Genomic DNA, 12,174 nt, shown 5'->3' with positions numbered 1-12,174 from the left:
ACGGTTCCCAATCAGAGACAACGAGAATCACCTGACTCTGATTGAGAACCGCCTCAGGCAGCCAAACCTATGCAACACCCCTACTCAGCCGCAATCCCAATAACTACAAAACCCCAATACGAAATACAATAAACCCATGTCACACCCTGGCCTGAACAAATAATTAAAGAAAACACAAAATACTGAGTCCAAGGCGTGACAGAACCCCCCCCCCCTAAGGTGCGGACTCCCGGACGCACCTCAAAACCATAGGGAGGGTCCGGGTGGGCGTCTGTCCATGGTGGCGGTTCCGGCTCGGGACGTGGACCCCACTCCATTAATGTCCTAGTTCCTCCCCTTCGCGTCCTGGGATAATCCACCCTCGCCGCCGACCATGGCCTAATAGTCCTCACCCAGAACCCCACTGAACTGAGGGGCAGCTCGTGACTGAGGGGCAGCTCGTGACTGAGGGGCAGCTCGGGACTGAGGGGCAGCTCGGGACTGAGGGGCAGCTCGGGACTGAGGGGCAGCTCGGGACTGAGGGGCTGCTCGGGACTGAGGGGCAGCTCAGGTAGGTAGCCGGCTCCGGTAGATCCTGGCTGGCTGGCGGATCTGGAAGATTCTGGTTGACTGGCAGATCTGGAAGATTCTGGTTGACTGGCAGATCTGGAAGATTCTGGTTGACTGGCAGATCTGGAAGATTCTGGTTGACTGGCAGATCTGGAAGATCATGGCTGACTGGCGGATCTAGCTGCTCTATGCAGACTGACAGCTCTGGCTGCTCCATGCAGACTGACAGCTCCTTGCAGACTGACATCTCTGGCTGCTCCTTGCAGACTGACAGCTCTGGCTGCTCCTTGCAGACTGACAGCTCTGGCTGCTCCTTGCAGACTGACAGCTCTGGCTGCTTCATGCCGACTGACAGCTCTGGCTGCTTCATACAGACTGACAGCTCTGGCTGCTTCATACAGACTGACAGCTCTGACTGCTCCATGCAGGCTGACAGCTCTGACTGCTCCATGCAGGCTGACAGCTCTGACTGCTCCATGCAGGCTGGCAGCACCTTGCAGACTGGCAACTCCTTGCAGACTAGCAGCTCCTTGCAGACTGGCAGCTCTGGCTGCTTCATGTAGACTGACAGCTCAGGCTGCTCCGAACAGGCAGGAGGCTCCGGCAGTGCTGTAGAGGAAGGCTCTGATAGCGCTGAACAGGCGGGAGACTCCAGCAGCGCAGGAGGGAAGGAAGGCTCTGGCTGTGCTGAACAGGCGAGGCGCACTGACGGCCTGGTGCGTGGTGCTGGAACTGGTGCTACAGGATCGAGGACACGCACAGGAAGCCTAGTGCGGGGAGCTGCTACCGGAGGACTGGTGTGTGTAGGTGGCTCTGGATAGACCGGACCGTGCAGGCGCACTGGAGCTCTTGAGCACCGAGCCTGCCCAACCTTACCTGGCTCGATGCCCACTCTAGCCCGGCCAATACGAAGGGCTGGTATGAACCACACCGGGCTATGCACCCGCACTGGAAACACCATGCGCTCCATAGCATAACACGGTGCCTGCCCGGTCTCTCTAGCCCCCCGGTAAGCACAGGGAGTTTGCGCAGGTCTCCTACCTGGCGTAGCCATACTCCCTGTAAGCCCCCCCCCCCCAATATTTTTTTGGGGGCTGCTTTTTGGGCTTCCATCCGCGTCGCCGTGCTGCCTCCTCATACCATAGTTCCTCCTTGGGGCGGCGATATTCACCAGGCTGAGCCCAGTGTCCTTTTCCGTCCAGTTCTTCCTCCCATGTCCAATTCTCCAAGTGGTGCAGCCTCTCCCACTGCAGCTGCTCCTCACGATTAACAGGGAGAGTTGGCTCAGGTCTCACTCCTGACTCAGCCACTCTCCCTCTGAGCCCTCCCCCAATAAATATTTGGGGGTGACTTTCGGGTTTCGCTCTGCGCACTGCTCCAGCGAATCCCAGGCGGGCTCCGGCACTCTCTCTGGGTCGACCGCCCACCTGTCTATTTCTTCCCACGTAGTATACTCCATGCTTCTGCTGTCCATAACGTCCTCCCTTCGCTGTTCATGCTGTCGCTGCCTGTTAACACGCTGCTCGGTCCGTGTGTGGTGGGTGATTCTGTAACGGCGTTCTTCGTTTGTAGAAAGAGAGTCGGACCGAAATGCAGCGTGGTGGTTACTCATGTCTTTAATGAAGAAAAACGGAACGATACGTGAAATAACTAAGAAATACAAAAACAACAAACGGAACGTGACAGCCTATCTGGTGAACACTACACAGAGACAGGAACAATCACCCACGAAATACACAGTGAACCCCGGCTACCTAAATACGGTTCCCAATCAGAGACAACGAGAATCACCTGACTCTGATTGAGAACCGCCTCAGGCAGCCAAACCTATGCAACACCCCTACTCAGCTGCAATCCCAATAACTACAAAACCCCAATACGAAATACAATAAACCCATGTTATACCCTGGCCTGAACAAATAATTAAAGAAAACACAAAATACTAAGACCAAGGCGTGACACGAACTTGCTAGCCACCTACTGCTAATGCTAATGCCATGTTGTATTTATGATACATACAAGATGACCATGACATATAATTGTAACACCGTGTCAGCTGTAATAGCTTATGACAACTGATATGTCATGCTAACGTTCTGTAAAGACAGCTTTCTAGTGAAAGCTTGAAATTAGCTGTCCCTTGTTCCTCTCAACTGGAACCTAAGAAAGTATTTAACAAACCAAATAATCTCTCTTCTTCTTCCAGAAAGCTGAAGAGTTTAAGTCTGCACCTGTGACCAAGTCTCCTGCTCCCCCTGTTGACAAGAAAGCTAAGGTGGAAAAGGTAAATAACACCAAAGGTCCTACATCCTGCATGACTACATAACATAAACCATGCATAATACACAATAAACAGTGACAAACGCTTATGTCCAGTGTTAAACTGGGATGTCCAATGTTGCAGCTGATGCTGTGCTACTGTTGTGTTGAGTACTTTGTCATCAAAAATGCTATATTCATGCAAATAGACAACAAACTCTTCAACTATTCTATGTTATACTTATGTCGGGTTGTGAAGCTAGAAACTGTTATGTATTAACTTGTGTTTGTGTTTCAGTTTGCTGATGACTTCTCTCTGATGTCAGGATTGGACTCCCCACTGGACACCAAGCCGAAGACAGATGGGGTTTGTCATTTGAGGGCTAAAGTTTCTATCTAACAACCAATGAAATACTAGTATTTTACGGAAGACCAGTAGAGATGTATTGCAGTTGTTCATGTTCTATGCACCATCCAGTGTACTGTTGATCACATGATCTAATCTCCCTCCCTATGTCCCACTTCCCCCCCTCTCTGCCTCTGTGTTCCTTTCTCTGTCTGTGTGTCTCTCTCTCTGTCCCCTCTGCCCCCCTCTGTCTGTGTGTCTCCAGGGTGGCTCCATGTCCCTGGATGCTCTCAGTGCTCTGGGAGACTCTCTGCCTGCTCCAGAACCAGCACCTGAACCTCCCAAGATTAGACATGAGGACATAGTCACGGTATACTCACACTGACTTGTATTCCCTTTCTTTATTCTTTATTTATGGGGCTCATAGCTGAATTGTTTAGCCTGAAGATGACAGAAAGTCCTGCTGTGACGGATAGAGTTAATGTGGTATTTCGTATGGCCACAGGTGCGAAACTTGTGTGTGACATTTTGTGTTAATTTCTGCTCTTCAGGAGGGCAAACTCACATCGAAGAAGGGAGTTTTTGTGGGTGAGCGAGATGACACACTCCCACCAAAGTACAGGTTCACAGAAAACAAAGTCAAAGACCTGCCTCCTCTGAAGCCAGAGGTGAGTCTCATATTGGCAGAATGCAAGTCGTTGGGAGATAAGAGGACAAATTCTGTATCACTTTTAGAAGAACCAGAAGGAACCAGCACTAAAGAGTACCAGGAATTTTTGAAGCGAGGGAATCTCTCTCTCTCTCCCCTCAGCCCTCCATGGACTCTGGTGAGGCTCTGGAGATCTTGTCAGGTGACTTCATGTCTTCCTGTGTGGCTCCAGCTGTCCATGCTCCTGTCCTCTGCCCCCCAGCTCCTCCCACACAGGTGAACAACACTCTCTACGATTGATCGTTCACTTATAAAACCATCCGCTGATTGGTCTGCTCTGTATTGTAACGTTGTTCGTCTGTTGAGTGAAGAGAGTCAGACCGAAATGCAGCGTGTAGGTTACTCATGACTTTAATGAAATAAATCGCGGTACATGAAATAACTGAATAAATACAAAAACAACAAAACGGAACGTGAAACCTATTACAGCCTATCTGGTGAACACTACACAGAGACAGGAACAAACACCCACAAAATACAACTCAGGCTACCTAAATACAATACAAACACAATCCCAATAAATACAAACCCCAATACGAAACACAACATATAAACCCATGTCACACCCTGGCCTACCCAAACATATACCAAAAACGCACAATGACCAAGGCGTGACAGAACCCCCCCTAAGGTGCGGACTCCCGGACGCACCTCAAGAGCATAGGGAGGGTCCGGGTGGGCGTCTGTCCATGGTGGCGGTTCTGGCTCGGGACGTGGACCCCACTCCATTAATGTCCTAGTTCCTCCCCTTCGCGTCCTGGGATCATCCACCTTCTCCGCCGACCATGGCCTAATAGTCCTCACCCAGATCCCCACATAACTGAGGGGCATCTCGGGACAGAGGGGCATCTCGGGACAGAGGGGCATCTCGGGACAGAGGGGCATCTCGGGACAGAGGGGCATCTCGGGACAGAGGGGCATCTCGGGACAGAGGGGCATCTCGGCACTGAGGGGCATCTCGGCACTGAGGGGCAGCCCGGCACTGAGGGGCAGCCCGGCACTGAGGGGCAGCCCGGCACTGAGAGGAAGCCCGGCACTGAGAGGAAGCTCAGGCAGGTAGTAGGCTCCGGTAAATCCTGGCTGGTTGGTGGAACTGGATGATTCAGGTTGTCTGGCGGATCCTGGCAGACTGGCACTTCTGGCGGATCCTGGCAGACTGGTGACGCTGGGCCGACTGGCGGCGCTGGGCAGACTGGGAGCACTGGCGGCGCTGGGCAGACTGGGAGCACTGGCGGCGCTGGGCAGACTGGGAGCGCTGGCGGAGCTGGGCAGACTGGGAGCGCTGGGCAGACTGGGAGCACTGGCGGCGCTGGGCAGACTGGGAGCACTGGGCAGACTGGGAGCACTGGCGGCGCTGGGCAGACTGGGAGCACTGGCGGCGCTGGGCAGACTGGGAGCACTGGCGGCGCTGGGCAGACTGGGAGCACTGGCGGCGCTGGGCAGACTGGGAGCACTGGCGGAGCTGGGCAGACTGGGAGCACTGGCGGCGCTGGGCAGACTGGGAGCACTGGGCAGACTGGGAGCACTGGCGGCGCTGGGCAGACTGGGAGCACTGGCGGCGCTGGGCAGACTGGGAGCACTGGCGGCGCTGGGCAGACTGGGAGCACTGGCGGCGCTGGGCAGACTGGGAGCACTGGCGGCGCTGGGCAGACTGGGAGCACTGGCGGCGCTGGGCAGACTGGGAGCACTGGCCGCGCTGGGCCGACTGAGAGCACTGGCGGCGCTGGGCAGACTGAGAGCACTGGCGGCGCTGGGCAGACTGGAGACTCCGGCAGCGCAGGGGAGGAGAAAGGCTCTGGCTGTGCTAAACAGGCGGGAGACTCCAACAGCGCAGGAGAGGAGAAAAGCGCTGGCTGCGCTGAACAGGCGAGGCGCACTGGAGGCCTGGTGCGTGGTGCTGGAACTGGTGGTACTGGCTCGAGGACACGCACAGGAAGCCTGGTGCGGGGAGCTGCTACCAGAGGACTGGTGTGTAGAGGTGGCTCTGGATAGACCGGACCGTGCAGGCGCACTGGAGCTCTTGAGCACCGAGCCTGCCCAAGCTTACCTGGCTCGATGCCCACTCTAGCCCGGCCAATAGGAAGGGCTGGTATGTGCTGCAGCTGGCTCTGCACCCGCACTGGAAACACAGTGCGCTCCATAGCATAACACGGTGCCTGCCCGGTCTCTCTAGCCCAACGGTGAGCACAGGGAGTATGCGCAGGTTTCCTAAACGTCATAACTATTCTCCCTTCTAGCCCCCCTCCCAATAATTTTTTGGGGCTGTTTTTCCGGTTTCCAACCGCTTCGCCGTGCTGCCTCCTCATACCTGCGCCTCTCCGCTTTATCCGCGTCTATTTCTTCCTTGGGACGGCGATATTCTCCCGGCTGCGCCCAGGGTCCTTTACCGTCTAATATCATCTCCCAAGACCAGAAGTCCTCATATTGCTGCTCCTCACAATTAACAGGGAGAGTAGGCTCCGGTCTGACTCCTGACTCAGCCACTCTCTCTCTGCGCTCTCCCCCGTTACTTTCGGTTTTCGCTCTGCGTCGCCGTGTTTTCCTCTTAGACTCCATTAGCCTGTAGCCCTCTTCGCACTGCTGAAGCGAATCCCAGGCGGGCTCCTGCACTCGCTATGGGTCGGCCGCCCACCTGTCGATTTCTTCCCACGTCGTATAATCCATGCCTCTACTGTCCATAACGTCCTCCTTTAGATCCTGCCAGTTTACACACTGCTCGGTCTGTGAGTGGTGGTGGGTGTTTCTGTAACGTCGTTCGTCTGTTGAATGAAGAGAGTCAGACCGAAATGCAGCGTGTAGGTTACTCATGACTTTAATGAAATAAATCGCGGTACATGAAATAACTGAATAAATACAAAAACAACAAACGGAACGTGAAACCTATTACAGCCTATCTGGTGAACACTACACAGAGACAGGAACAAACACCCACAAAATACAATGCAAACTCAGGCTACCTAAATACGGTTCCCAATCAGAGACAATGACAATCACCTGACTCCAATTGAGAATCGCCTCAGGCAGCCAAGCCTAACAAGACACACCCCTAATCATACACAATCCCAATAAATACAAACCCCAATACGAAACACAACATATAAACCCATGTCACACCCTGGCCTACCCAAACATATACCAAAAACACAAAATACAATGACCAAGGCGTGACATGTATAGATCTATGATCATCCAATGTGTTTTTATGTCTAGCTGCTTACGTCTCTTAGTTTTTTCATTATCAGTAGTATAAAAGCTTAATTAACATGTACATGCAGTGTTCTTGTTTTTTCATATCTCTCTCTTTTGACTCCAGGCCTCAGATGACTTTGCCTTGGATGCCCTGGCAGGGGACTTTGTAGCCCCAGCTGTTGCTCCTGCAGTCAAATCTGCTGTTGACCGCCAGGTACTGAGACACACTTCATGTGACATCATTGTTGTTTTATGCTTCATTCACGTCCAAGATATCGGGTCAGTCAGATTCCCATTGTAACTTGTCAGTGTATGTGTGTGTAGCTATCTAGAGGGACAGTAGATGCTCTGGATACCTTGTCAGACTCCCTGATGGACAAGGCTCCTATCCCAGAGCCTGCTCCTGTCTCAGTCAGAGACATTGTCAAGGTACTTAGATTTTATAAAGGGTTTATGCATGCTTCATTAAGCCTACATAAGATATACTTAGTTTAAAGTGTGACGGAAAATTGCCTTAGGCAGTTTTGTTGCACAAAGGCTAAATAATCTGCATTTTCAAGATTATTCCTTGGTCAAAATAGAAGCTTTACCGCAATGCAACTAAACCTGTAACAGATAGCATTAGCTCATATTGGCTATTTGACATCAGTCTGCTCTCTGCTCATCCTAGGAGAAAAAGGTTATAGAGGAGAAGCTTACCAAAGTGGGGGAGAGGGATGACAGCCTTCCAGCTGAGTACCGGCCCACAGAGAAAGACCGAAAGGTAACATGTCCATAGTTGTAGTAGGAAATAAAACGGAGAATCCTGAACATGCTAATCTAATGTGCTAATGTTAACATAAATGCTAATAGGTGTGTAAATAAATGGGTAAACAACCTTTGTGAATTTACACTCCACTACACACCCAGAACATTTAGCAATAAACCATAAATAGTACTGTACCATTCAGATCACTTTTGGACTAAATAATAAAAACAGTTTACCCTGTGCCAATAAGTTATGTGAGGTGGATATAGGGTGTAAACAAGGCTGTATAAGGTTATGTTTCTTTTATTCTCAAAGGCAATGGCAGAGGCCAAAGTCCAGGCTGATGTTAGACCCAAGCAGGTGAGGTTTCTGTCCAATTGTATCTATAAACGCACAGATAAGTCATATTCAATGTCATACTGTGTTGCAACTCATAAAGGTCATGTTTAAGTCATGTAAACCAGATGTACAGTACATAAGTGACCATCTTCCTCTCTCTTTACAGCCGTCAATGGATGACAGCGAGGCCCTTGACCTCTTGTCTAGAGACTTGTCTTCCTCAACTGGTCCAGCTGCAGCCTCAGTAGTCGTGACAACAGAGCAGAGACAGCCCCGACTGGAGGTACTTACCTACTGCACACTAACAACCTAACAGACCACTAAAGTGAGTCTCAGAGTAGGAGGGCTGATTTAGGATCAGTTTAGCCTTTTAGATCATAATGAATAAGATTATATAGACAGGGGTGAGACCTAATCCTAAATCAGTACTCCTACGCTGAGACGCTTTTTGAATACAGGCCCCGAGATGTTCTGTTGGTAGGCAGGTTAATGAATTGACTGGCTGTTTGTGTTTCTCTGTCCAGCCCATGTCTGCCCCTGTCCTGGATGACCTGGCAGGCACCCTGTTCCCAGACACCCCCGAGTTCAAATCCAAGGGAGACAAGCCAAAGGTGAGGAGGGTATCTAGCAGCAACATGGTCTCATTAGAATAATTATGTCAAAATTGTAACATTTTACCATTGTAGTTGTATGTCTCCGTGGCTTTCATATTAGTTATGTCTCAAAACATTCACACATTTTTCTAATGCAAACTCCTAGTTTAGGAAAAGCAAACCAAGGCCGAGATTTAATCCAATTGCAGGTTATAGGCAATTCAGCTTTAAAAGGCAATGTTCCTGCGGTCGCGGAGATTGCATTCACGGCAAAAGCTGCTTATGTCAGCTCAATCAGACATTGCATTTAAAATACATTGCTTATAACCCTCCATTTAATTGAAACCTAGTCTAACCATTGATTATTTGGTTATAGAGACAGTCGTTGTTGATTGTCTTACAGCGCCCTCTAGTGTTAACCAGACTTCTTACAAGTGTCCCATATCACATATGACCATGGTGCCCCCTGAAGTTAAAACCACTCTTGACCAAGGTCTCAACTTTGTTTGTTGCAGAGCAAGTCGAGGTCAAAGTCAAAGGTAAGGATACTATAGAAAACATGAATGAAATTAGATCCTAATAATAATTTGAGATACATGTGATTTGATATCAATGTCCTCTAATTGACTTGAACTTTTGCCTCAGAAACAAAGGAAGGAGGATCCGTCATCCATAGACCATCTGTCTGGACAGCTGAGTTCAGATGTAGTGTCAGCATCCACAAATAAGGATGGTAAGAGCTAGACATCTATGTAATGACTACAAGACTCAACCATCTTTATTGAAAAAGTTTTTATTTATTTTTTAACCTGTATTTAACTAGGCAAGTCAGTTAAGAACACATTCTTATTTACAATGACAGCCTACACCGGCCAAACTCAGACAATGCTGGGTCAATTGTTTGCCGCCCTATGGGACTCTCAATCACAGGCGGTTGTGATACCGTCTGTATTCGAACCAGGTTGTCTGTAGTGACGCATCTAGCAGAGATGCAGTGCCTTTGACCGCTGCGCCACTTGGGAGACAATGTGACTGTAATCCATGCTTGCATGTCTCTTATTCCCTAAAGTACTGCATACATACTTTTTAGTCTGAATCTACTGGCCTGGCATACTTATTATGACAGATTTTTGATTCTTCTCCTGTGACATTGACTGATGTACATTTCTGATATATTGCAGGTTTCTAGCGCACTACATGTCCCCTGCCACACGGTGGCGCCACTCGAGGGAGCTGCTGTGAATGATTATATTTTTCTAAATGGTGGAGAACATATACTGGATTTTTTTTAAAACATGACCACACACTTACACACATGCGCATGTACACACACACACACCACAGTGTGCAATGCCTTTCCTGCTTGGTTTCGCATATGACAGAAGATTGTACTAGTTTTTGGTTTCTTTCATTTGAGACGAGGAGAGCAAAATAAAGAGAGGGAACGAGAGCGAGCGAGGGAGGGAGTTTGTCCTGACTTATTTCCCAGGATTGAACAGAGAATCTGTCCAATCCTGTAAGGAAATTAAATCTAGGCTTTGCCTTTCAAGTGGTCTGACTGACTGTCCATCCTAGCTAACTGCCTGCATTGCCCCAACGTTGCAGTGACGTTGCTGCAACATTGCTACAGCGTTGGGGGTAATAGTGAGTGTCATGTGTTTAGGAACAGTATATAGGGGTTATGTGGGATTGGGATATCTGTCCAATATTGATGTACACAGAAGAGTGAGTATTCTCTTAAGTGGACACCCACCATAATACACTAGTGTACAGCACAGTCTGCTCAATATTGAAACGTATAAAAGGATTTACAGGAAATGATCTGCTTGATATGGATGCATCTGTGAGCAATTCTATATATTTACTTTCTGTAAAGCAATATCTATTAAGAAGGGTTTATATATGTGTGAACTTTACCTTATAAAAGCATTTATTGGTTTCAGAAAGTGGACACAGAAGTTAACTTAGGCAGTCACTATGTCTGTAAACTGTCTTTGTTTGTAACCTGTAAAGACTTGTTCTAGATATGAGGACACTGTCATTTACACAGTCTAAAGGGCTATCACTTCTAGTCAAAAAGTCCAACGCTTTGTGGATTATTTCCCCAAAATGGTATCACAGAATTCTACATATTTAGGTGCAGGTCTCAAACTTAAAACTTGAGAGATATTTTCGAAATGGGAATTCTAATTAAATAAATACAAATAATAATTGTATTGTGTGTATTCAGCATTCATGTGTCTGGAGTAACTCCTTGTGCCACCCTCAACAATCGAAAACAGAAAACGACTTTTTTACATGGGGTAACCTAAAATGTACATTGCCAATAAATAAATGAATGCCTATAACAAGACATGACAGTATTATAATACATTTGTGTAAGAGGGTCTTTCGGTATAGGGAACTTACGGTATATCTGTGTTGCAGTTAAAGGGAAGAAAGTTATACTATTTTAGAAATATTTTCACATGTAATATTAGGACCATCTTTCGCTTGTACAAAGCAGCGCAGGTGTTTTTAATTTTATTTTACAAAGCTCCTTCCACCTTGAGTTTTGGAACGTGTGTTCAACCTCGACTCAAGTCTTCTTTTTGTGTCTTTTGTTTGTGCAACGGCCTTCGGCGCTTGAGGAGTAGAATTTGAGTGTCGTAAATAAAACATAATAAAAATCGATGTGGTTTCACCATTTCTGTCTTTTCATTCAGATTTGTAAGAGGTTACTAATAGAGATAAGAGAGAGTAAGATAGAGGTTCACTCTAACATGGTCCTACAGTAACAAGAACACACATAATTACGTACACTATGGTTCAATAATTCAAATATTCCAAAATATTGCTTTATATGGCACATTTCTACCAAACATTCATAGAAGTCTAGGAAGAAACTGAATACGACATTTGAGTTAGAAAATGTTACCTTGGTTTTATTGAAGTTTCACTGCAGAGCTTTTGTCTTTGGTTTCATTTACAAGGCCATGAAATTCATAAGGAGAAAAGTATCTCATAACATCATTTTAAACTAAGCTATAAGCAATACATATCTCGTCATTAGACTGAGTAACGACATGATGTCATGTCTTGTTCCTGTTCTTTCTCTTCGTTTCCCCCTGCTGGTCGTATTAGGTTACCTTCTCTCCCTCTATCTCTCCCTCTCTCTATGGTCCCTTTCCTTCTCCCAGCTGTCCCTCATTCTCCTCTAACGACCTCGTTTACTCTCTCACACCTGTTCCCTCTTTTTCCTCTGATTAGGTCTCTATTTCTCTCTCTGTTTCTGCTTCTGTCTTTGTCGGATTCTCGTTTGCTTCGCCCTTGTTCTGTCCTGTCATAATCTGCCTCTTCATTAGATGCTGCGTTTGATCAGGTGCCTCTGTCCTCTACGGCCCGCGCCTACCCGGAGGGACCTGCAGTCTGTTGCCACTAGTCCTGCTATTCTCCTCTGCTG

General features: G+C 48.2%; 1 protein-coding gene across 1 annotated transcript in view; it reads left to right on the top strand.

The window, feature by feature from the left end:
- Positions 1–11,418, top strand: part of cast (calpastatin) — an 86,209-nt gene extending 74,791 nt beyond the window's left edge. The window contains 14 exon segments of the mRNA XM_046339955.1: positions 2,756–2,833; positions 3,107–3,175; positions 3,420–3,524; positions 3,706–3,822; positions 3,966–4,079; positions 7,177–7,266; positions 7,377–7,481; positions 7,723–7,815; positions 8,116–8,160; positions 8,306–8,422; positions 8,664–8,750; positions 9,248–9,271; positions 9,378–9,465; positions 9,914–11,418. Coding sequence (XP_046195911.1) covers positions 2,756–2,833; positions 3,107–3,175; positions 3,420–3,524; positions 3,706–3,822; positions 3,966–4,079; positions 7,177–7,266; positions 7,377–7,481; positions 7,723–7,815; positions 8,116–8,160; positions 8,306–8,422; positions 8,664–8,750; positions 9,248–9,271; positions 9,378–9,465; positions 9,914–9,921 — 1,140 coding nt within the window. The 3' untranslated portion in view covers positions 9,922–11,418.
- The last annotated feature ends 756 nt before the right edge of the window (positions 11,419–12,174 follow it).

The sequence above is a fragment of the Oncorhynchus gorbuscha genome, linkage group LG03 (assembly GCF_021184085.1).
Source record: "Oncorhynchus gorbuscha isolate QuinsamMale2020 ecotype Even-year linkage group LG03, OgorEven_v1.0, whole genome shotgun sequence".
In the NCBI taxonomy this organism is placed as follows: Eukaryota; Metazoa; Chordata; class Actinopteri; order Salmoniformes; family Salmonidae; genus Oncorhynchus; species Oncorhynchus gorbuscha.
This window is presented reverse-complemented; position numbering and strand designations above follow the sequence as displayed.